The sequence below is a fragment of the Somniosus microcephalus genome, chromosome 16 (assembly GCF_052327205.1).
Source record: "Somniosus microcephalus isolate GS21.2 chromosome 16, FLI_Smic_1.0, whole genome shotgun sequence".
In the NCBI taxonomy this organism is placed as follows: domain Eukaryota; kingdom Metazoa; phylum Chordata; class Chondrichthyes; order Squaliformes; family Somniosidae; genus Somniosus; species Somniosus microcephalus.
In genome coordinates this window covers 72,674,573-72,699,276 of record NC_141002.1, presented here as the reverse complement: position 1 = coordinate 72,699,276, position 24,704 = coordinate 72,674,573, and the positions used below count along the sequence as shown (strand labels likewise).

General features: G+C 42.6%; 1 protein-coding gene across 6 annotated transcripts in view; it reads right to left on the bottom strand.

Moving 5' to 3' along the window:
* Positions 1-24,704, bottom strand: part of grip1 (glutamate receptor interacting protein 1) — a 438,725-nt gene that overhangs the window by 261,980 nt on the left and 152,041 nt on the right. For 2 of the 6 annotated variants that reach the window (XM_086009242.1, XM_086009243.1), the window contains exon 1: positions 20,028-20,501. The exons of 2 other annotated variants lie outside the window; for them this stretch is intronic. In XM_086009242.1, coding sequence (XP_085865368.1) covers positions 20,028-20,160 — 133 coding nt within the window. In that variant the 5' untranslated portion in view covers positions 20,161-20,501. Of the gene's footprint in view, positions 1-20,027; positions 20,502-24,704 lie in introns of those variants that run through there. 2 more of the 6 variants (XM_086009246.1, XM_086009248.1) reach the window with 1 other exon arrangement.

Below are 24,704 nucleotides of genomic sequence, written 5' to 3'. Positions count from 1 at the left end.
TTCTGATTCTAATCCAGGGGCACTGTGTTCTGGCAGAGATTTGCTGATGTAGCACAGACCAAGGGACCTTGCCAATTGGTTTGGCTCAAATCTCTCAGATAAACTCACTGAGCCACTGGGGGAGCTGCCAATTATTTTACTGATATTAAAATCAAAATTGTAAACCATTTCGGGAATTTATTGAGGAACAAATACCCTTTGGTATATGGCATGCTTTTAAAAAAATGAACAAAGGATGCATAAAAAAATCTGACTAATATTGGAGGATTTCTGAGCAATTTAATACACAATCTAGAATACACAATGGGAAGGTTGAACTATACATTTAACATATTGCTAAATAAATATTAAACATGAATAGTGACAAATGTATCCTGCTGGCTTAAATGTGCTTCCTTTTCTCCAGCACAAATCACAGTGCATGTCTGTATATTTTCAGCATTTCTGAAAATCATTGTAGATCAGGTCAACATAACTGTACATCTGGCAGGGTAAGTTCAAAGAAAACACAGAATTTTAAACAATATATCTGCATCATTAATGTCAACTATGATCATCAAAACATTTAATCTGGTGAGATAGAAAATTGAATTGCATTCTCTAACTTGTTTAGGGACCAATGTTCCTTTCCCTGGCCGTCTGGGTTGGGGACAGGGATGCAACCTTGATATAAATTCCTTCAAAGTTCAGAAAGTGAGGGAATATGTTCCCATCCCAGCTATCCACTTTTTTTGGACTTTGAATCAAGAGTCGTTTGAACTTGAGAGTCGTACACCAAGTTCAAATAAATCAAACAATTCAACTCTTGTTCACAATATTCCTCATCACCACAACTCCAAAGAAGTCATTTGGATTCTGTGTTTAAATAGCTATATTCAGAAATGGAAACTTAAGAGCATACCATTCCCTTCCATGACTACTTTTTATTCAAATACACCCACACACAGAGTAAAAGTACTGCGCACAGTTCTGGTCTCCATATTATAAAAAAGAAATAGAGGCACTGGAGAAGGTACAAAAAAAGATTCACAAGGATACTTGTCAAGAAAGGCTGAACAGGCTGTGGCCCTTTCCTCTAGAAAAGACAAGGCTGAGGGGTGACCTAATAGAGGTCTTTAAAATTATAAAAGGGGGTTGATGGGTAGATGTAGAGCAGATGTTTCCACCAAAACTAGTGGCAATGCATATAAGATTTTTACCAAGAAATCCAATAGGAAATTCAGGAGAAACTTCAACTAAAGAGTGGTGAGAATGTGGAACTCGCTACCACAACGAATGGTTGAGGCGAATAGTATAGATGCATTTAAGGGGAAGCTAGATAAGCACATGAGAGAGAAAAGCATAGAAGGTTATGCTGAAGAGAGGTGGGAGGAGGCTATTGTGGAGCATAAATGCTGGCACAGACCAGTTGGGCCAAATGGCCTGTACCTGTGCTGCAGGCTCTATGTAATTCTATGTAAAAGGTTGCACTCAAATCCTGACATTTCATCTACATAATACTGATAGAATCCCATCGTGCTTGTGCCAGCTCTTTGAAAGAGCTGTCCAATTTAGTCCCACACCCCAGCTTTTTCCCCATAACACTGGAAATTGGTCTTCAAGTACATGTCCAATTTCCTTTTGAAAATTGCTATGGAATCTGATTCCACCACCCTTTCAGGTAATGCGTTCCAAATCTTAACAACACTGTGTGAAGAAATTTCTCCTAATTTCCCCTCTAGTTCTTCTGCCAGTTATTTTAAATCTATAACCTCTGGTTACTGACCCACTCTCCAAGGCCTTGACATCCTTCCTAAAAGGTGTGGTGCCCAGAATTGAACACAATATTGCAGCTGAAGCCTAACCAGAGATTTGTAAAGGTTTAGCATGACTTCCTTGTTTTTGTATTCAAAGCCAAGTATCACATACACTTTCTTAACCGCCTTATCAACTTGCCCTGCCACCTTCAAGGATTTGTGATTTTGCACTCCCAGCTCCCTTTGCTCTTGCACCCACCATCCCCCCTCAAAATAGTACCATTTAAAATTATACTGCCTCTCCATCTGTTTCTCCCAAAGTAATCGCTTCACACTTGCTTTTAAATTTCTCACATCTGCCAGTGAATGAATTTTTGGTTACTGTATTTTTTTTTTGAAAAGCTTGCGGTGCCAATTACAATTTAATAAGATCCAACAAGAATATTTCTATGAAGTCATGCTTGGATGCTTAGCTGGAGCAGAAAATGTGCTCCGGAACACTTCTTCTCCCCCACAGTTCTTTGCCAACATTGCAATATTGCACAAATGTTCCTTAATTTTTGCAGCAGTTAAGAGGTTTGAAAATTTAAGATCACAGCCACAGAGAAATCTTCACAGGAAAGGTTCACGCGGAGAATCCACTTGTTGAATGACCAAATGCTCAGCCTTAATATCTGTACGACTGAGATTCACAGCTTTAAGAATTTGTAACAACTGTAAACCATCTGTTGCAATAAGCATTGTGATTGTCACACAACATCAGAGCAATAAAGACATTGAAGTGTTATAATTGCCTATCTTGATCTTTGTACACTAATAGAATAAAATATATTAGGCATCTGAAAATTGTCTATACAGTGCTATATATAAAATTGTACTCTCCATCTCCCTCCTCCAGTTATCACAAACAGTGCCAGCTAAAATATACTCAAAACCTTTTTTCTATTGAGCTTTTAACTCCGGTCATATCCTCATTCCTGAATAGTTTTCTCCACATTTTCTGTGGTCCCCAAATGACCATTTTCCACACACCATCCTGCATATGTAGAAAAGGGATCAATGCCATAAATAGGTCTTCATTGGCTAAATTCTACTCTCCATGGTTCCTTCCATTTAAGGGAAAGCTGGATAAACACACGATAGGAGAAAGGAATCGAAGGTTATGCTGATGGAGTTCTATGAAGAGGGGCGAGAGGAAGTTCGTGTGGAGCATAAACACCAGCATGGACCAGTTGGGCTGAATGGCCTGTTTCTAAGCTGTGACTTCTATGTAATTCTTCACCCATGGCTGATGAACAGTTTACTAGATTGTGACCTGATCACAGTAGTACTGTGTGCAATTTTGGTCACTATGTTATAAAATGGTTACAGAGGCACTGGAGAAGGTGCAAAAAAGATTTACAAGGCTGATACCAGAACTGTGAGGTTATACCTATCAGGAAAGGATGGTGTGGCGATGCCGGTGTTGGACTGGGGTGGACAAATGTAAGAAGTCACACAACACCAGGATGAACAGGCTGGGTCGCTTTTCTCTTGAAAAGAAAAGGCAGAGGGGTGACGTAATAGAGGTCTTTAAAATTATGAAAGGTTTTGATAGAGTAGATACAGAGTGTTTCCACTTGTGAGCAAGAGCAAAACTAGAGGCCATCAATACAAGATAGTCAGTAAGAATTCAAATACGGAATACAACATGCATTTATATAGCACCGTTAACGTAGCAAAATGTCCCATGGTGCTTCACAGGAGCGTCAAACAAAATTTGACAGAGTCACGCAAGGAGATATTAGGGGAGATGAGCAAAGGCCTGGTCAAAGAGGTAGGTTTTAAGGAGCATCTAAAAGGAGGAAAGAGGTGGAGGGGTTTAGGGAGGGAATTCCGAGCGTTGGGCCTTGGCAGCTGAAAGCACGACCGCCAATGGTGGAGCGATTAAAATTTGGGATGCTCAAGAGGCCAGAATTTGAGGTGCGCAGATATCTGAGGGTTGAGAGACTGGAGGAGATTACAGAGAGAGGGAGGAGTGAGGCCATAGAGCGATTTGAAAACAAGGATGAGAATTTTAAAATCGAGGAGTTTCTTAACCAGAAGCCAATGTAGGTCAGCGAGCACAGGGGTGATGGGTGAACGGGACTTGCTCAAGTTAGAACATGGGCAGCAGCGGTTTGGATGACCTCAAGTTTAGAGGGTAAAAAGTGGGAAGTCAGCCAGGAGTGCGTTGGAATAGTCAAGTCTAGAGGTAACAAAGGCATGGATGAGGGTTTCAGCAGCAGATGAGCCGAGATGGGGCAGAGTTGGCCGATGTTACAAAGGTGGAAAAAGGCGGACTTAGTAATAGTGCCGATATGTGGTCGGAAGCTCAGCTTGGGGTCAAACTGCACTGTGGGAGTGCCTTCACCACACAGTCTGCAGCAGTTGCTCACCATCTGAAGAGCAATTAGGGATGGGCAATAAATGCTGGGCTTGCCAGCGCACCCACATCCCATGAACGAATAAAAAATGATGTCGCCGAAGGGCAGCATTTAGATGAGGATAGATCCTTGGTGGATTCTAGAGGTAACGGTGTGGGAGCGGGAAGAGAAGCCATTGCAGGTGATTCTCTGGCTATGACTGGATAGACAAGAATGGAACCAGGCGAGTGCTGTCCCACCCAGCTGGACGACGGTGGAGAGGAGTTGGAGGAGGATGGTGTGGTCAATTGTGTCAAAGGTTGCAGAGGCTTCAAGAAGGACGAGGAAGGATAGTTTATCTTTCACAGTCACATAGAATGTCGTTTGTGACTTCTTTACCCAGAGAGTGGCGAGAATGTGGAATTCTCTACCACAGGGAGTAGTTGAGGCGAATAGTATAGATGCATTTAGGTGGAAGCTAGCTAAGCGTATGAGAGTCGGGAATAGAGTTAGATGAGGGAGGATAGGAGGAGGCTCTAGTGGTGCATAAACACTGGCATGGACTGGCTGGGCCGAATAGCCTGTTTCCGTGCTGTATATTGCATGTAATTCTATGCTTACGAATCATGGCACCTTGAAGCTTTATCCTAGGAACTAATAAAAGGAAACCCAATGGTTGAGCTATCCTGTTCACCATTCTGGAATTTTTCATTGAAATTAGTGCATTTTGTTAGGGGTACAATAGGTTCCTGTATGACAACTTATTTGACCTCCAACTCTTCAGCATTTGTTTTTGCCATTTAAAAACAATGTGCAATGTTAGCGCAGTGGTCTTAGAGTCATTGAGCTACTAGTCCGAGTCCCAGCCTCTACTGAAATTCAGCACTCCTGTCATTGGAACGATTTGCCAGTTTTGGTTGTGCTGCTTGGTTGAGAGGGAGGAAGCAAGGAGGAAAGAAAACAAAATGATAGTAAAAAGGAGGGGAATATATCCTAATTGATCACAAAGCCACATCTTCAACCATGTAATGGTCTGCAACCCAGGGAAAGTCCAGAGCCTCTAACAAAGGTTGGCGTGTAATAGCAGGAGACAGAAATTACAACAGAAAAACAGGCCGGTTGGCCCAACCAGTCTATGTTGGTATTTATCCTCCACACAAGCAGTAGTCCTGACCCCATGTGCCCACCCTGTTCCCATATCCCTTTATCTCCCTTTTCTTCAACCACCTATCTAATTATTCTTAAAATGTCTCTGCTTCAATCGCCAACTCGAAGTGCTTTCCACAATCCTCTAAATATATTGCTCCTATTTTCCATTCTAAAATAGTTTACATTTAATCTTGTATCCATGTCCCCTCAACCACTGTAATAAGTCTGTTTCTATCTACTCTGCCCCATTCCTTCATAATTTTAAATATCTTTATCAAATTACTCCATAATTTCCTCTGGTCTAATGAAAACAGCTTCAGTTTTTCCAAGTGTTTCTTTGTATTTGTATTTCCTCATATCAGGCAGGATCATAGTAAAACTGTGCTGTATCCTCTCCATTACCTCAAAATTTGGTCGTATGGAACACAAAACTGCATGCAATACTACCAATATGGTCTGCCTAAGGTTTTATATAGCTTCACCATTACATCTCAACTAATCGTGGCTCAGCAGGTAGCACCCTCACCTCTCGAGTCAGAAGGTTGTGGGTTCAAATCCCACTGCAGAGACTCGAGCAGAAAAATCTAAGCTTGACACTCCAGTGCAGTACTGAGGGAGTGCTGCACTGTCGGAGGTGCCGTCTTTCGGATAAGATGTTAAACTGAGGTTCTGCTCTCTCAGGTGGACGTAAAAGATCCCATAGCATTATTTCGAAGAGGAGCAGGGGAGTTATCCCCAGTATCCTGGCCACTATTTTATCCCTCAATCAACATCACAAAAACAGATTATCTGATCATTATCACATTGCTGTTTGTGGGAGCTTGCTGTGCGCAAATTGGCTGCCGGGTTTCCTACATTACAACAGTGACTCCACTACAAACGCACTTCATTGGCTGTAAAGCGCTTTGGGAAGTCCGGTGGTCGTGAAAGGCGCTATATAAATGTAAGGCTTTCTTTTATCTTGCCATAACACCCACTTTTCCACTAGTTTTTTTTTTATAGCCTTGTCTACTTAAAAGGTGCAACTTTTAATGTCTGTGGACCTGAACCCCAAAATTCTCCTGCTCTTCCACATCATCCAGCCTTCTCCCAAACTATATTGCTACCAAGTAAAAAGGTAATTGGTCAAAGAAACCAAAGAAAATTAAATGCTCCCCCTACTATTCTGATCATGAAGGAATAGGAAACTGCTAAGAACAATTGATAGCAGCTTGAAAATTGCCCCAGAACAGAGTACAGTATAATTATTTATTTTTAAGATGCTAATTAGCTAGAGCACTGACAGTATGGATAATTTAAATATACTAATTAATGATCACTGACACATCTAATTGCTTGTTCTTGTATAAAAATAGCAAAGATGCTGATCATAAGTAAACTGCTGAAGTCTGTGATTACACTGAAGACTAAGTTGTAAACTAGTGCTCCAGACAAAGTAGTGCCTCTGGCCAAACCTTGCCCCATTAGTTTATTCTGTAAGGCCAACAGCGAGAATTCACATCAAGCACTGCATTCACCATTAAAGTGCCCTGTGTTGTGACACTGGATTTTAACCTTGGGGATACCGCAGTATATTACTAACACTCTGACGTTACTTAAAGCAACAAAAATCCTAGAAACACAAAGGAGAGGAAAATACAACTTGCATTTCAAGCATTTCTTCCCTCAACCCAACTGCCAAGTTGGGGCTGGATAATGAATGAGATATACAGCAATTCACAGTTTTAGCAAGCTGCAGAATCTTGCACTAAACATACATTTATCAAACACTTACTTGTATTAGGTACCATTCATAATGGTCAACTGTTTTCACAGTAAGAAGATAGGTAACTAATGCAGCAAATTGCCACAGAAAATGTGAACTCTGGCTGTTGATGACATGACAGAAGGTCTGGAAGAAGTTGCACAACTTAAAGGTGAAACACAAGTACTACTGTAAAGTAGCAGCACAGGACATACATCACATGAAGCAAGGCAGCAGCTATTAAAGGGACGCCGAGAAATGGGAGCCGGGACGCAGCCGGATTTGGTTATGGGTTCCATATATCATCTGATCAACAAAGTCTTACTACTTGGTTTCTATCGAGGAACCTTTCACACGCTAGGCAAAGGAGATGACCACTGCATTATGGAACTTCAGTTGGCTTATTGTGAAGGCGAATGTCAAAGTCCAGTGACAAGTTTTCAATTCCTACCCTTTATAGTCCTTGCTTTTTCTTCCAACTTTCACCACCTCTGTTTTCACTGGAGATCCAAGAATAGCGTTTCCCAAATGACTCATTTTCTCTTGCAAAGATCCATATTTCTAATCTAGTAGAATGGTCGTTTGTGAGCTCCAGCCTCTCTTTTTCCTATCCCATTTAATTATTTTCTCTTTAGAGTATATTGCAACACCAGGGCTATCCCAGCATCTCTGAAATCAGTCTATTCACATTTTAGGAACGGAAGTGGTTGGGAAGCACTTAGCATGAAGCCACAAGGATAGATGGGCAAGGTGCTTTAGAGACACAGTGATCATCCTAGTGGTGCACGCAGATGCAAACCGGCAGATGTCATGTACAAAAACATGCAGGGATTACATGGTGGTGACCCAAAGATTACCCGCAGGGTTTACACGGAGTACCAGTGATGTACAGTATGACTACACCAAGGCATTCTGAATTTCATTCTCTGCATTTTCAGAGAAATGATCTGTTTTATTTACTGCTTTGACCATATTTAAAGACCATCACAGCTGTCACAGGTCACGATAAGGGTAGATGGTTAACATTTTAAAGATTAAATTGTCCTTTTAAAGATTAGTAAACTGAAATGTTAATGCAAATTATTCAGAGATAACCCTGTTTATTACCATAACATGATTCACCTACTACATAACACAGGTCTAGTGCACACACAAATCTTTTTTTGATTCTTCACTAGCATCATTAATACTCAGCCAAGCCTAATAATCACATCAATAGCTATTACATGGTGGCATGATCCTGACATTCTAAAACAAACTGCTATCAGAAATCTAATTCTCCCATCTCTGTAATGCTTCATCTTAAACAAAAGTGCCATCGTAAAAAAAAAGTTCACTTATTATAAAAGCCCAGTATAGCAAAACCCTGCGGCTGAAAACTACAATGACCTTTGACAACTATGTTCAGTGTCTGGAAATATGTTTGTGGCATTCAATCCATTCTGCAGCCATTCCATAGTCATGTCACCTTGCAATGACTTATTGAAGAGATTTCAAGGTCAGAGCAATGAAAATCCATATTACAGCACAGCATATGTTCAGCTATTTGCAAATCATACTTCCAATTTTAAAGAAAATTGGTACAGCACTTTACCAACTCTTACAATCAGAAATAAAATGCAAATGGTTTACTATTTTCAAAATCAATCATGTTAAAGCCCTCATCAATCCAGTCACAATAGCCAACCCTATGTTGTGAGAATAGCTGAAAGTATTTTACTTGCTGTGCTAGATTCAAACATCTTTCTTACTGATGAAGCAGTGCTGAGGCTCAATGGGGACAAAGACTGTAAACTTGCCTAATATCCAACCAGGGCATCTGCCACATCAAAGCAAGCCTGCTGCCCTGGCTGGATCGCTCCTTCAACCCAGGAAGCCCCCCACATCCCTTTGGCCCGAGACCTTGGCTGCATCCCTCCCATGACTGGCACCTGCCATCTCACATTGTGTCCCACAGGTTTCCATGGTTCTCTTACCCAGGCTCACAACTGGAGTGTGGGCTGCAGCCCTCAGTGGCACTAATCCATGATATGCTACCCAAAAGGAAAGAAAAGGAGAAAGAAAAGCAAAGCATAAGTGACAGAAGCAGAAAAGATCAACTATGATCTATGAAGGTGCCGTGGGAAGGGGAAGCGGTGATTGAAGAGTGGACCAGGGTATTGCAGAGGGAATGGTCCCTTTAGCATGCTGAAAGAGGAGGGGAGAGGGAGATGCATTTGGTAGTGGCATCACGCTAGAGGTGGCGGAAAATGATCCATTGTATGTGGAGGCTGGTGGGGTGGAAGGTGAGGACAAGGGGATCCCTATCATGGTTCTGGAAGAGAAGGGAAGGGGTGAGAGCAGAAGTATGGGAAATGGGACGGACATGGTCGAGGGCCCGGTCAACCATGGAGGGGAATCCTCAGTTGAGGAAAAAAGGAAGACATATTGGAAGCATTGGAATGGAAGGTGGCATCATCCGAGCAGGTGCGACAGAGACGTAGAAACTGGGAGAATAGAATTGAGTCCTTACAGGAAGCAGGGTGGGAGGAAGTGTAGTCAATGTAGCTGTACGAGTTGGTGGGCTTATAGTAGATATTGATCAACAGACTATCCCCAGAAATGGAGATAGAGAAGGCGAGGGAAGGGTGGAAACTGGAAGCAAAGTTGATGACATTTTCCAGTTCGGGGCAAGAACAGGAAATGGCACTGATACAATCATCAATATACCAGATAAAGAGGTGAGGGAGAGGACCCGAATAGGACTGGAACAAAGAATGTTCATATATCCTATGAAAAGGTAGGCATAGCTAGGACCCATACGGGTTCCCATAGCAACACTTTATTTGGAGGAAGTGAGTGAAATCAAAGGAGAAGTTGTTCAATGCAAGAACAAGTTCAGCCAGACGGAGGAGAGTGGTGGTGGATGCGGACTGATTGGGCCTCTGTTCAAGGAAGTGGGGGGCCCTCAGGCTGTCCTGGTGGAGGATGTAGGTGTAGAAGGATTGGACATCCATTGTGAAAAGGGGATGGTTAGGGCTAGGAAACTGGAAATTGTTAAAGTGGCAGAGGGCATCTGAAGAATTGCAGATATAGGTGGGAATAGACTGGACAAGGGGAAAAAAAGTCAAGATAGGAAGACACCAGTTCCATTGGGCAAGAACAGGCTGAAACGATGGGTCTACCAGTGCACTCCTGTTTGTGGATCTTGGGAAGGAGGTAGAAGCGGGCTATGCAGGGTTGGAGGACTATGAGGTTGGAGGCTGTGGAGGGAAGAACTCCAAGGGGATGAGGTCAGTGGAAAACGATGGCTTGATGTTTGGTGGTGGGGGTCATGATCCATGGAAGTAGGAGGACGTGTCAGAGTTGGCATTCAGCCTCCGCAAGGTGAGGTTGGCAGGCCAAACAACAGCGCTACCCTTGTCAACAGGTTTAATGACAATGTTAGGGTTGGATCGGAGAGAATGGAGTGTTGCAATTTCAGAGGGAGGTAGCTTAAGAGTGAGTGAGGGAAGCCGAGAAATTGAGATGACGATGTCACGCCAGTGGTCCCCAATGAAAAGATCTAGAGAGGCTAAGAGGCCAGAAAGAGGGGTCCAGGTGGACCAAGAATTCTGAAGATGGGAGAAAAGGTCTGCTGTGTGGGAGGGAAGACTCCTGGCCAAGTAAGTGGACGCAGAGGCGAAGGCCACAGAAGAAGAGCTCAGCATCGTTGCAAGCTCGAAATTCATTAAGGTAGGGGTGTAATACTGTACTAGATTAAGCAGTTGCTATATAATCAGTTTACCTGCTCAGAAAAATTTGACAATTCTTTTAGTGCATTTTCCTATTTTTTTCCCCCCCAGATACAAGTCACAATATAGGGCAGATACCAAGCGAACAGATCAAACTGAACTTTCAGTACCTTCTGAGAAACAGAAACTTTTTGTGGTGTTAATTCTGGCAACAAGTGCTCTGTCCTGACTTATGATGCCACAGGAATCAGGTAGTTCTGAGTTGCAGGTTTCTTGCCCATATGGTATGGCAAAAATGTTAAAAAGAAATGGAAAAGTTTTAGTAGTCATGATTTAGGATGGAGGAGTGTGTTCCCTGCAGAAGTTTTGCAGTCCAGATAGAAGTCTCTTACTAAGTGGAAATTATAACAGTGATCTAGAAAGCAGCTAATACGCAGAGTGAGTACCAAAGCAGGGAATGGCCGTGTACTGTGCAGAAAAGGGATGCACTGGAAGTTACCATATGTGAAAGCACATGAGCAGCAGCCAATAGAAATGCTGTTTTCCTGCACACCAGCTGCAGAGGAGGTGTGCGACATAGAAGGAATTACTGGGAGTGGTGGTTGTCCGAAGACTGCCCAAGCTCCTGCAGATGGCAACAACAGAAATAACTTGGTTCATTTCCGTGAAAGTGCACTCACGGGGGCCATACATAATATATTAGAACTTGAGATGCCTTTGCTATCTGCTCCCGAGGGACAGATACATTTGTTCTGCTCTGTGAATTAAGTGGTTTTGAACCCGGACTCTGATGAGGACCTAGATTACATGAATGTTGCAGGTGGGATTTGCCGCTGGAATAAAGGGACGATTTTTCCAGTTACTGGAAGATCGGACACATATTTGGCAGCAATCGCGGAAGTCTTGCTGCTTCTCTCCAGCTCCTCGCTGTTCAAGGTTTCTGAACAGTGCTGCATTTGTTCAATAGATGTGAACAACTTGGGCAGCAAATACTACAAAAATCTTTGAATAAAAGTCATTATGAAAGTTGAGCAAAAGGCTTGCTGGCATTACATGGTGTGGTCCTGAGCCATGCAGACCATAAAGGTCCCAGGTTCAGTCGTTGGTCCAAATTGAGTTCATCAATCTCAGCAGTGGTTTCAAAGTAACTCGCTGAGTTTATTAATTGAGTAGCCGAGGTATAAATACCAAGATAATTGCAGGTTTGATTCAGCATGTCTCAGCTGGGGCAGAAATAAGAGCACTATAATTGGTCTCAGCACCTTAGGATAGTGAGAAGAAAGTTTACCAGAAATCACTTCCCTAGCACTATCTAGTGATCCCTGCTCTAAGTACTTATGGTGAAGACAGGATTAAGCTGGACTATGATGCACCCCATGGCCAAACAGCCCAACACTCACCATCAAAGCTTACACATGCAAAATATACTTTGGCAAGGTACTGGAGGAACCATAGCCCAACCAACAAGAACACATTCAGAAAAGGCAGTGGGAATGCAATAGTTAGCCTCAATGTTCCTGGACAAGGGGAAGTTAAAATACATCCATAATGATTCCTGCTCCCAATGACTATCCAGTGACTCCTGCATGCGAGGGCAATGGATGAGGACAGCACAAGGCTCATCTGCCACAACCCCCCATGGTCAATAACCTGCTGACATTCACACAAAAAATGACCACCTGAGTGAGACATTGCAGAGTTCTCGACACCTGTGGAATTACCAGAGGTGAAAAGGAGCGGGGGGGTGGGGGGGGGGGGGGGTGCGGGGTAGAGGGACGGAGAAAAAAGAGAGAAGAGTTCTTGGATGCAAACACTTGGTGATGTGAAAAAATATATATTTCCAAATATGCATTCAATACAAGATTACGTAGTTAAATATTAAAAAAATTCCAGTGATATTTAATTTCTGTCCTTCTTCCCATTCCAGTGGTTTGTGGCTCTATGTTTAGGTCTTCCATTTTTCTTAACAACTAAAAGGCGGTATCACACCAGAATGCATCAGCTACTATTTATCTCCTGTCTAGGTTCAGAGTGTTATTAAAGGCTTCCAATAATTGAACGTTGAGAACTCCATTCACAGTATTTCCAGCTAAAATTTACAGACTGCATTTCACACTATCTTTATCTGCCCACTTACTAATACTCAATTGCATTATATTGGTAAAGCCACCAGTAGCATTTAGTGGTCGAACGAGTCAAACATTTTCTAATTCTTCTCAAGAGCAAATCCAAGATCAAATCTGGTTTAATGAATTTAAGTTTGATTTCAAGACCGCTCCACTGAATAATTAAAAGTGAAATTCCAGAATGTTCTTTGAAGCAAACATGGAATTGAGCCAATTGAGCCCATTTATACAGAAATAAATCAGATGATTTTGTCCAGTTAACTGATGCTGCTTCTTCTCAACCTCCTTACACGAACCGGGCCTTGCGGTTTCTTAATTACTTGCTCTGTATTTTTTCGTCATCTTCTATTCGGTCATCAATTTCCTCCCCATCTCCTTTCCCGGCCTGGAGAAAGGTAGGTCAGGTGTTGGCGGCGGGGGGGGGGGGGCGGGAAAAGAGGTACCTGACGCAGCAGCGGCGCAGCTTATCTTTCAGCACTCCCACTCCTCCTGGACCCCAAAAGTAAAGGGAAACGTACTTTTGGGCTCACTCTTCGGCTGGACAGCCGGCTAAAACTGGGCTGAGCGCGCACGGCCTTCACTCCAACCAGTTCCATCTTTGAAAAGGCAATTGGGGTCCTAATGTGCGTCACGGGGCCAAAATTTGCATATTAAAAGGGGCCCCCCGCCTGAAACATGCGGGCTCTTCAGCCATCTGGCAGTAGGCCCCTTTGAAAGTGGTGCTGTAAGCTACTTTCAAGCCACTACTGCTCAGTTGATGTGGGACGGTCCAAGTTAAAATCTAACGCACTGCGTTTTATAAATGTTATCTTGAACAGAGCTAAATTATTTAGAACATTTTAAAACTTGGCTCTGGAACTTTGCAAGTAACTTAAAAATCTGCAGTTTATGTCTATGAAATACAGTAATATTTACTGCTACAAAATGTTATTTTTCAGATGCAGAAAAGATTAGCTCAGGTAGAATACTGAAGCTAAATTGCATTGGATGTAACACACCAAGGCTCTGGTCCTTTTATTAATGCATGATTTTTTTAAATATATAAAGAGCTCCAGAGCTCTCAATTTATTATGGTGATTCCGATATAGAACGAACTTGCTTTTATATCGTGCTTTATCATATTCTCAGAACATCCCATAGTGTTTCACAGCTAAAGGATTATTTTGGAAGTGCAGTCACTATTATTAACAGGGTAACTAATTTGCTCATAGCAAATGCCCAAAAACAAAAGTGAAATAACCAGCGAATCGGTGTTCAGTGGTGGTGGTTGAGGGGTTAAAATCTTGGAACTCCCTAATAGCACTGTGGGAGTACCTTCACCACACGGACTGCAGCGGTTCAAGGAGGCAGCTCACCACCACCTTCTCAAGGGCAATTAGGAATGGGCAATAAATGCTGGCCTTGTCAGCGACACCCACATCCCATGAATGAATAAAAAAAGGGAACGTTGGCTAGGACACCAATACAGTTTCATGGTTTTAAAAGCTCTCGTTCACCATTTCAGTACTGTACGTAGTGACAGCCCACAATTTGAATGCAGGACAGTAATAGAAGGATTTATGAAAATCTGCAAGAAGTGATCACTTTATTCTGTTAAACTGCATGCGTATTCAAGATAGTATTGACCCGTCAGTAAAATGGTTTGATTTTGCTCCGGTCTCATCTTCAAAATCAGTTGGATGCATACATGAGTTACCATGATACAGCTGTAGATTAGAGATAGTATTAAAAACAAATGACACTGCTCTTTGATGTTAACGTCTAGACAGCTGGAATTCTCGTGTCTGCACTGTATAGCAAAGGCTTATTATGTAGGATTTATCACTGAATAATGTTTATCTGTAGTTACCCTTATGTCTGTCTCAGTCACAAGACAAACTGCTATGATGAACCATGCATGGAATACAATGAAGGAAAGTTCAAGTATTCTCAAGAGTAGCTACAGCAATTCAGATTGGTCAGAAAAACAGACGGCAGGTACAAACATAGCGAGCTCCATAATAGGGGAAGAGGGCAATCGTTCAATTGGCATTGTGTACCACAGGAGCAATGATCAAGTTGTTGATAAAGCCATTTGAACCCAAAGGATTGCCTTCTCTAACTATCTGTAAAGCCACAATGCCTAAATTGTACAAAATAGGTTGGTTGTCTAGCCACTTCTTAAAGTTGGTTTCTTACCAGTTAAGTACATGCGAGAGGAAAGCAGATAATGCTGGTGGTTATCCTAAAGGCCAGCAGCATATTAGTATTGGCAGCGTAGGACCCAGTCTTGGAGCTTGGAAATAGAGATGTGTCTTTACAAGAAAAAATATCACAGTGCGCTTTGAAGTGCTTTGGCATTTTAACAAGGTCATTTAATGCACTATGAAAAAGCATATTTATATAGAAATAATGTAGGCACAAAGATAACGATGGTGGTCAATGACACTTCACTTCAAGAACAAGGAAAACACAGAATAGGTATTCTGGTATAAATATATATATTTTTTTAATTATACAATTATGTATTCTGAATTTATATTTCCAGCATTAAGCCTAAATACATCATCAGGGCATTGGAGTTAAAGCCTGAATCCTCAACTTCTAGACATTGTCTCCTGGAATTGTTATAAAAACCCAACTGGTTCACTAATGTCCTTTAAGGAAGGAAACCTGCCGTCCTTACCCGGCCTGACTCGAAGCCCACACCATGTGGTTGACTCTCAACTGCCCTCTGGATTGGCCGAGCATGACACTCAGTTGTACCACCACCTTCTCAAGGAAACTGGGAATGAACAATAAATGCTAGCCTTGTCAATGACGCCCATTGCCAGAGAATGAATTTTTAAAGCATTTTAAACACTGGGGGGGGGGGGGGGGGGGGGGGCGGGCAGGGAAATTTGGTTGGTTTGTGCCTCAAGAGGGCGGTAATGGGGCGCAAAGCAACTCGCGCCCGTGCACGGCGATGTTTGCGCCGCTCACGAAATTAACTAGACATTTTGCGGCGGCGCTAAACATTACTGCCACGATCTCCTGCGCCCACAGATCGTGACGTCAGTCGAGAGTGCAACGCCCCAGTAGCGCCCCGGATCGGATATTGAGTGGCGCCCCCTGCCTTACCACCTGCCGCTAGCAACGACAGGTTAAGGGGAACGTTTTGCAGTCGGGAAGGGACTGGGCGAGCGCTATTTAAAGGCAAACGCTTCCTGCCTTTTTTCTTTTATAAAATCGGCGACATTTTTGCACCACGGATTCAGAGTGAGAGAGAGAGACTGCAGGAGATATTCAAAGCTGTGTTGGAGTTTTGGGTACTGAGCAGAACATTGCAGGTTCTTTCTGATTTGATGTTCCTTGCTTCGATTTAGAAGAGAATATGGGGGCTTCACTCTGAGCTCTTTCCCTGGGCCTCTCCATTGTTTTTTCCAACAGATTTGATGTACCGGTCTCTCCAGGCCGAGATTCAAGGCTGCAATGAGCAGGGTGTGGATGGAGAGCAAGATCGACCCTCCCCTTTAAGAACTGGCCGGCGCCAGTGTGTCTGTGTTCCATTGCTGACTGACATCACGAGCTTCGCCAGCGCTCTGAGGTAGCGCCTCGCTCCTCGGCGTTAGTGCCTTAAGAGAGGTGTGTAGCACCTGATTTAGCGCTCCAATCACCTCCAGGGGCGATAGAAGCCAAGTTTGCAGTCGGAGGTGATGATTAGCGCCAGACGCTAATCTTTGCGCCCGGCCGATAATTGCGCCCCGAACGGGGCGATACCGAATTTCTCCCCCTGGGAATTTAAAAAGTCAGTGTTGTGATACAGCACAAGATATTATATGGCAATAGCGGTCATTCAACATTTCTCCAAGAGGTAGAGATAGCATTATAAATTTACACTGGCTGAGTTCCCAAGAAATAAAAACCAATCTAAAGTGACCCAATTCAAATTCAGAAATGATACTGGAACACATCACTATGTTAGTAATGCACTGAACTAGAATGCTCTCAACCATTTCAAAAGCACTTCCTTCACAAGTACATGAATAAAGGGCTTGATCGATAGGAAAGTACAACAACAGATCTGCTACATGTCATCTTCATCAGGACAACGTCTTGCTCAAATAATGCAATGGCATTTTTCGGGACGCGATACAATTTACAATTTGCCACATCACATTTCAGCGCTAAACAAACAATTCTCGATAAAGACAGTGCTCATTCAAGGGTTGCGTTGAGAGGCGATGGTGGGGTTGGGGAGGACTGCAATGCCAGGGTCTCTAACTCCTGACTTGCAATCCCAAGTTCAAACCCCAATCTCGACTGAAATTCACTCTCATGCCTCCCTCCACACAGCAAGGTTTGCCACATGGTCAGCAGGAGGCAGGAAACAAATGGACAGAGGGAGGAGGGGCTTTGTTCTCAGAAGAACATAAAAAATAGGAGCAGGAGTGGGCCAAATGGCCCCTCGAGCCTGCTCCGCCATTCAATGAGATCATGGCTGATCGCCTTCAACTCCACTTTCCAGCACGATCTCCATATCCCTTGATTCCCCTAGAGTCCAAAAATCTATCTATCTCAGCCTTGAATATACTCAAAGACTCAGCATTCACAGCCCTCTGGGGCAGAGAATTCCAAAGATTCACAACCCTCTGAGTGAAGAAATTCCTCCTCATCTCAGTCTTAAATGGTCTACCCCTTATCCTGAGACTATGCCCCCTAGTTCTAGACACTCCAGCCAGGGGAAACAACCTCTCAGCATCTACCCTGTCAATCCCCTTCAGAATCTTGTATGTTTCAATGAGATCACCTCTCATTCTTCTAAACTCCAGAGAGTATAGGCCCATTCTACACAATCTCTCATCATAGGACAGCCCTCTCATCCCAGGAATCAGTCTAGTGAACCTTCCTTGCACCGCCTCCAAGGCAAGGATATCCTTCCTTAGATAAGGAGACCAAAACTGTGCACAGTACTCCAGGTCCTCTCCCCTCTCCCAATTGCCTCAATGCACATCCTGTTTGGTTGACCAGGGAGCAATACAAACAATATTCATGGATATGTCTGTGGCCTGAGCTGTCTGATACTTCACTGACCTGGGTGAATAGTAAGTTAACTTAGAAGGAAGAAAATAAAGGAAAACAGCACTAACATTATCTGCCCCACAAGAATGTTGCTCTGAGTGCACAGTGTCTGTCAGTTTGTGTGTGACAGTTGGAGGAAAGAAACACAATTTCACTTTAATATGAAAAATTAGGGAAGAGCTGATCATGACAAAGTAATCTTGGCTATGAATAACTGTCACCCAGATTATACACAAAGTACAAAATGAAAATTAAATAACTATACTCAAAACACTAAATGCAGTATGTGCTGAAAGGTAAAGTCAATTTTTTTTAATAAAAATGTGCACAATATAAACATATATTTCACAGAGACTACATTCCTTCCATCGCTAGCTCAAACCTACATTTAAATCTTAATAAGAGGGTAAAACTGTAAGTTTGTATTACAACCGGTTTGGGCTTGTTTGAATATATATTTCACATACAATCCAAGCACAAGACAGATGTCACAGGAAGTAACATTTTTGAAAAAAGGTTAAAAAAATAAAGTTAACTCCCTGATTGCTCACTTGACAAATGATACAGCTCTACAGAAACCAGAAATGTCCCAGGCTTAATCCCCAGAGTGCGCTGATTTAGCTCTTCATGGCAGGTGCTACAATTGGAGTCAGTGCTCCTGAGCTAGAGATAAGGGGGAAATATAAATGAACAAGGGTTCATATCCCTGATCACTATCCAATGAATCCTGCTGGAAAGTGCCTGTACCAACTTTCGGTGCAAACAAGATCAGATTTGGCTGCGCTGTCCCCACGGTCAAATAGCCTGTCGACATTAATCGTCATGGTTCATAGATAAAGAGTGGCGACTTGGACAAGGGCTGGGAGGGCAGCCACAGAACTACATCTCAGCACCAGCCAGCGTCTTCAGGAGAGATGGGGAAATGTTAGATGGATTAAACAATATGGATTAAACAAAGCTTAACAACTAGAATTGGGGAAGTAAATACAGGAAACTTTGGTTTATCCGGAGGTTAACTGTCCGGAATGCTCGAGCCACCGGCAAAAATCAGGAGCAGTTTCGTTAGGTTTTTTTTCTTTTCATTGCTTTTTTTTTTCCAACCAGTCAGGCTCTGCAAGATCTCGCTGAAGCTGTTGCTAAGCTAGAGACGCTTGCAAGGTACGGCTGGCTGTTTAGAAGCTGTTGCAACAGGGTTTGTTGCCAGATACGGAGCACAAAATCTCCGTATGTTTCAACATTAGCGCTGGTTTGTCCGGCAGTTTTGATGGGATGGCAACAGCTCGGTCCCGTCGGTGCCGGATAGCACAAAGTTTCCTGTATTTGCTTTTATTTCGCCTCACTATCTCTCCTTCCTCCTTTAAGTTGCTCCTTAAAACCTACCTCTTTGGCCAAGCTTTTGGTCATCTGCCCGAATATCTCCTAATATGGCTCGCTGTCAAATTTTGTTTGCTTGTGCTCCTGTGAAGAGCCTTGGGACATTTTACTACGTTAAAGGCACTATATAAATACAAGTTATTGTTGTTGTGAACCAAATGGGTTAAGGGGAGAAATCAACTGCACGTATTCAACAAAGAATTGTGCAGAATCCTCGAAGTACCACGTGCCACTTCTTTTTAGTGGTTACCTCAGGCATTTCTGCCTGCTGAGAGGAGTCAAAGATCAAACCCAACAGAGTACTCCAAGCACTGATGGCAACAAGAAGGATCCCTGCAGAAATACGCTGCTTAATTATTCATTCTGAGCTCTGAATTTGAACTGGACAGTCTTGCTCATTTAACTCTGCAAAATTATTCAAACCCAGGCACACCTGAAGCCACCTGTCAGTTGAAAACTCATCAACACACGAGCAATCCCTCGGCAGTGTACATGCAGAATAGGAAACTGCAATTGTTCCAAAGGCATGTGCTGCACAGTAGAACAGGTCAGCACAGCCCCAAGTGGTTTGCTGTCTCCTTAGCGCAAATTTTAGCAGTTGTTAATGCAGGGCAGGTGACATCAAATAGTTTGACAACAGTATAGTACTAAATAATCATTTGTTTTTCCACATTTCATTATAAAAGGTAATTTGCGTGGTGAGAACAGTTAAGCTGGATTCCACAGGTCTTGTAGAAAGCAGGTGAAAAGCTCATACTTACTATGCAGTTGTTCAGAGGCATAATAATACACATCTTCATAGCCCTCATGGTAATCCTCCTCTGGTCTATACTTCTTGCTTTTCCTTCTCCTCGACCTTCTCACTTGTTTCATAAGGTTCAAAAATCGTTCCATCCTTACACGTGTACCGTGTCAACCTGTTCACTTGTCGAGGGGTGTTTGGCAGCAACACAGCTCAATACAAAACTGCCAGAGCATGAGTGAGCAACATAAAAATAGACCGGAGCGAGCTGCACGCTGTAGCCTCTCTCTTTCAAACTACAGGACTCAGAGCAGTTTTAACAAAGCTGTCAATGTCTTACCAGCCAGTTACAGCAAGAGGGGCTTCCTTGATTAAAGGCGTCAAACCAAGACCGGTGAAAATACAAGAGAAATAGCCTGACATTGCCTTACAAGAGCCTAAAAGGGAAGAGCAAAGTTCAAAAGAACTACTGAGAGGGCAAGAAATCCCAGTGCTTAGATTGCTCTAACCAGTGTCTCTCCTACTTATTCCATCACTGAGGGGGTGGGCGTGCATTAATTCCCACAGACTGCACCAAAATAAAAGGCAGATCAAATGTTACTCAACTTGATAATTAAGTCCTTTCATTTACCATACACAGTGCAACGTATTATAAGATGCTGTGTAGCAGCAGCCTTCGCCTGCCAAACAAGGCTTTCAGTTTTACAATAGAACACACGCACAGCAAGCTAAATGGTTCAATCCACTCCACACATTCACAGCCAAGTGTCTCGGTGTTAATTAGAGCAGGAGAAGGAGGCTCAGCAGCTGTTTAAACTGACACCTTAACCCACTGGGCGCTTATGTATTCAAATTGCGATTTGTTTGCAACGTTCAAGGTATTACGCTGAAACTACCAACACGTTCATCAGCAGAGACAGACACGGAGAAGGTGCAGAATACCGAGTGTATTTACTTAGCTTCCATCCGAGCAACACCCAGAGACACTGTTTGTATTTTCAGCAGTCTGAACTGATTGAAATCTTTCTGGGAGGGAGGGAACTCCAAACTAGATAAAAGTCAAAGCTTTAAAAAAATGACTAACTGCTCCTGGATGACTTCAGAACATATTCTTAGATAAGCCCGGAATTTGGAAAGAATGCAAAACAAAATTCCATTCCTTTATCACACAGCAAGGCTTCATTTGCACAGAGCAGTCAAACAGTGATTTAGTGCAGCCTTTTTTTTTTAAAGTGACCCATACTCCGGTGACCGAGACAGCATCGAGGGGCCTCCGGTCTCCGCCGGAGACTTGGATTGCAATTAATCAAACCATTCCCCACAACTGCTGAGCAGGGTCTTCTGTTCTGCTGTGATCGAGATTTTTCTCTAGCCAAACCCACCAGCAAGACATTTTATCTTCGTATGAAATCTGATTTGTTGTCATCCTGAGGATCAAGTTCCCCGTTTTACTTTTCAATGGCAGCAAGCAGCTTAATCCTGTTCCCTTCCTCCCCCCCCCCCCCCCCAATGAATTGCAGTCATACAGAAGGGAAATCAGACGCAGGAATTGTGAAAATATTTTAAAACCATGTTTGGAGTAAAAATATTTTAAATGAGCCCGCAGGTTAGATTTGCTCAGCCATAATGAATGATCAGGTCACTCCCAAACTTAAAGAAAAATAAAGTACACATTTAAAAATAGGTTTCATTATATAATAGCTACGAAATTGTGGCAGGAAGAAAATTCAAAACAATTTCACGTGTAATCTTCAAAAATAACCTGTCAGCCAAAGCTTTTATCACACTTCTTAAAAAGGTGCTAGAATTTTAATGGAATAGAATTTTCAAAATGTATGATATTTGACCAGAGATAATCCATCCTTTTCAGAGTTTAAACAACTGCAATAAATCTACAAATAAAACCAAGTAACACTTATAAGTTTCATTTCACGCTCGGTGAGCAAACATTAACTAACTACGGGCATTGTCAGTCTCTATCTTTTTTCTCTGAAATCTGAGACACAATATTATGCTTTTGACCTTGAATTTCTTTCCAGATGGATGGTCTGGTTACTTTTACAAACAGTAAGTGATTCCAGTTCGGTCCAGCCAGTATTGAATGGCTTCGGTTCCAAAGGCATTTTTATTCACCTTTCTGAAGCTATGACATGGTAGTTCGACATTCAGTAGCTATTGTTAAATAAACTGCTGTATTCAATGTGCTAACAATGGCGGCCTCTTCTGCGTAAGAATTTCAAAACAACCCTGTTCATTTATTTCCACTATTAAAGTAATTGTAAAATAATAGCAATCATTCTGCTTATTAAAAGGTGACTTTAGTTTAGTAAGGGATAAAAATGCAAAGGAATGGTGCAGTATAGTTATTAAACCTCTTTAGTATAGTATGTTGTAAGATTAAGGCATAAAAGCCAACATTTAACTCTGATCTCCCTCAAAAACAATTACTTGCATTTATACAGTGCTTTTAAAAAAGTATTAAAATATCCCACAGTATTTTACAGAGGCACAGGAATACATGGGTGCCAAGCTAAAGAAGTTAGGATAGAATGACCAAAAACTTGGTTAAAGATGTGCGTTTGTAGCAGGGTATTCAAGGAGGAGAGAAATGAAGTGGCGGTGGGGTTTAGGAAGGCAGTTCCAGAGCACAGGGCCTAGGCAGCTCAGGCATGGCCACAAGTGGTGGGGTGAAGGGATAGGGTGATGCACAAGAGGCCATACTCAAAGGAACAGAGTTCAAGGGGAAGTGTTATACAGGAAACGTTGGTTTATCCGGAGGTTATATGTCCGGAATACTCGATCTAATGGCAAAAATCAGGAGCCGTTTTCTATATGTTTTTTTAGTTCTCGTTGCTTTTTCTTCCCCAGTCAAGCACTGCAAGATCTGTAGCTATAGCAACAGCTTCAGCTACAGGCGCTTGCAGCTGCAGCCGACTGTTTTGAAGCTGTTGCTAAGCAACAGGGGTTGTTGATTCACACAGAGCTTCTCAGTTTCGTATGTTTAAACATTAACTCTGGTATGTCCGGCACTTTTGATGTTACGGCACCAGCTCGGTCCCGTCAGTGCCGGATATCAGAAAGTTTCCTGTAGCACTAACGGTGGTTACAGAGATAGCGAGAGGAATGTCCATTAAGGGATTTAAACACAAGGGATGAGAATTTAATTTTATTGGGGGATAGAGAGCCAAAGTCAGGGAGGATAGGGCCAATGGGAGAGCAGGACTTGGTGCAGGCTAGTATAAGAGCAATAGAGCTTTGGATGAGCTGAGGTTTATGGAGGGTGAAGGATGGGAAGTCAGCCAGAAGAGCATTGGAATAATCTAGTCTGCAGATGGCATTGTCATGGGTGAAGGTTTCAGCGGCAGATGGACTGAGGTTGCAGCTGAGGTGGAAGTAGGTGGTCTTTGTGATGGAGAGGATGCTGGGTCAGAAGCTCAACTTGGGGTTAAATAGGATGCCGACGTTGCAAAGGGTCTGGTTTAGCCTGAGACAGTGGCTGGAGAGGAGGACGGCGTTGGTAATGAGGGTACAGAGTGTGTGACGGGGGCTGAAGATGATCTTCCCAATATTTAGCTAAGGTAATAAAGATACATTTGAATTTATCCGCTTTGTAAATTTCAGGTTAGTACAATTTCCACCTTATTTTCTGGTTGCAGTCCCATCTGTCCCCTCAACTTTTTTTCAATCCACTCCTGTAAACAACAGTCCAAGCAAGGAACATACTCCTATTTCCATACTCCTATAACTGCAAGTCTTTCTTACTTACAACAGCAACCCAGGTTGTCTTGCCTGCAGATTTTCTCCTCTCTCACTGTAGGGAAGTACCTTACATGCATGTGATTTCACAACCTGGATAAGATCAGGATCCACTGCCTGAAGAATTGCGAGAACAAACCTCCATTCAATCATCCCATGGAGCACAGTATTGATACACCAATACACTGCTCACTAGGTCATTTTAATTTTAATTTGTATTTATGTCCGATTATCATTTTTTAAAGCCCAGATACTTACACACCACTCGTTTTATTTTTTAAAAGCAAATATTAAATTAGTTTCAATTCTTTTGGATGAGATGACTTTCAGATGCGACGTAAAAGATCCCATGGCACTATATTGAAGAAAAGCAGGGGAGCTATCCCCGGTGTCCTGGCCAATATTTATCCTTCAAATCAACATCACTAAAACAGATTATCTGGTCATTATCACATTGCTCTTTGTGGGAGCTTGCTGTGCACAAATTGGCTGCCGCGTCTCCTACTCTACAACAGTGACTACACTTCAGAAGTACTTCATTGGCTGTAAAGCACTTTGGGATGTCCTGAAATGCACTATATAAATGTAAATCTTTCTTTTCTTTCAATTGCAATTAAGTAAACACTGAGTATTTTGTAAGATATAAAGATGAATGTGTCCTGTAACAAAACTCCTGGACTATATTAAAATATTAATGGGATTAAATGGGCAGTGTGGATATGAAATTGACTATAAGAATGAAAGCAGAGAGTAATGTTTAACGGTTGTTTGTAAGACTGGAGGGAAGTATACAGTGGGGCCCCCCAGGGGTCAGTAATAGGTTTGCAGCACTTTTTGATATACCTGTATATTAATTACATAGAATGTACGGCACAGAAACCCAACCAGTCCATGCCAGCATTTATGCTCCGCTCGAGCCTCCTCCCAGCTTTCCTCATCT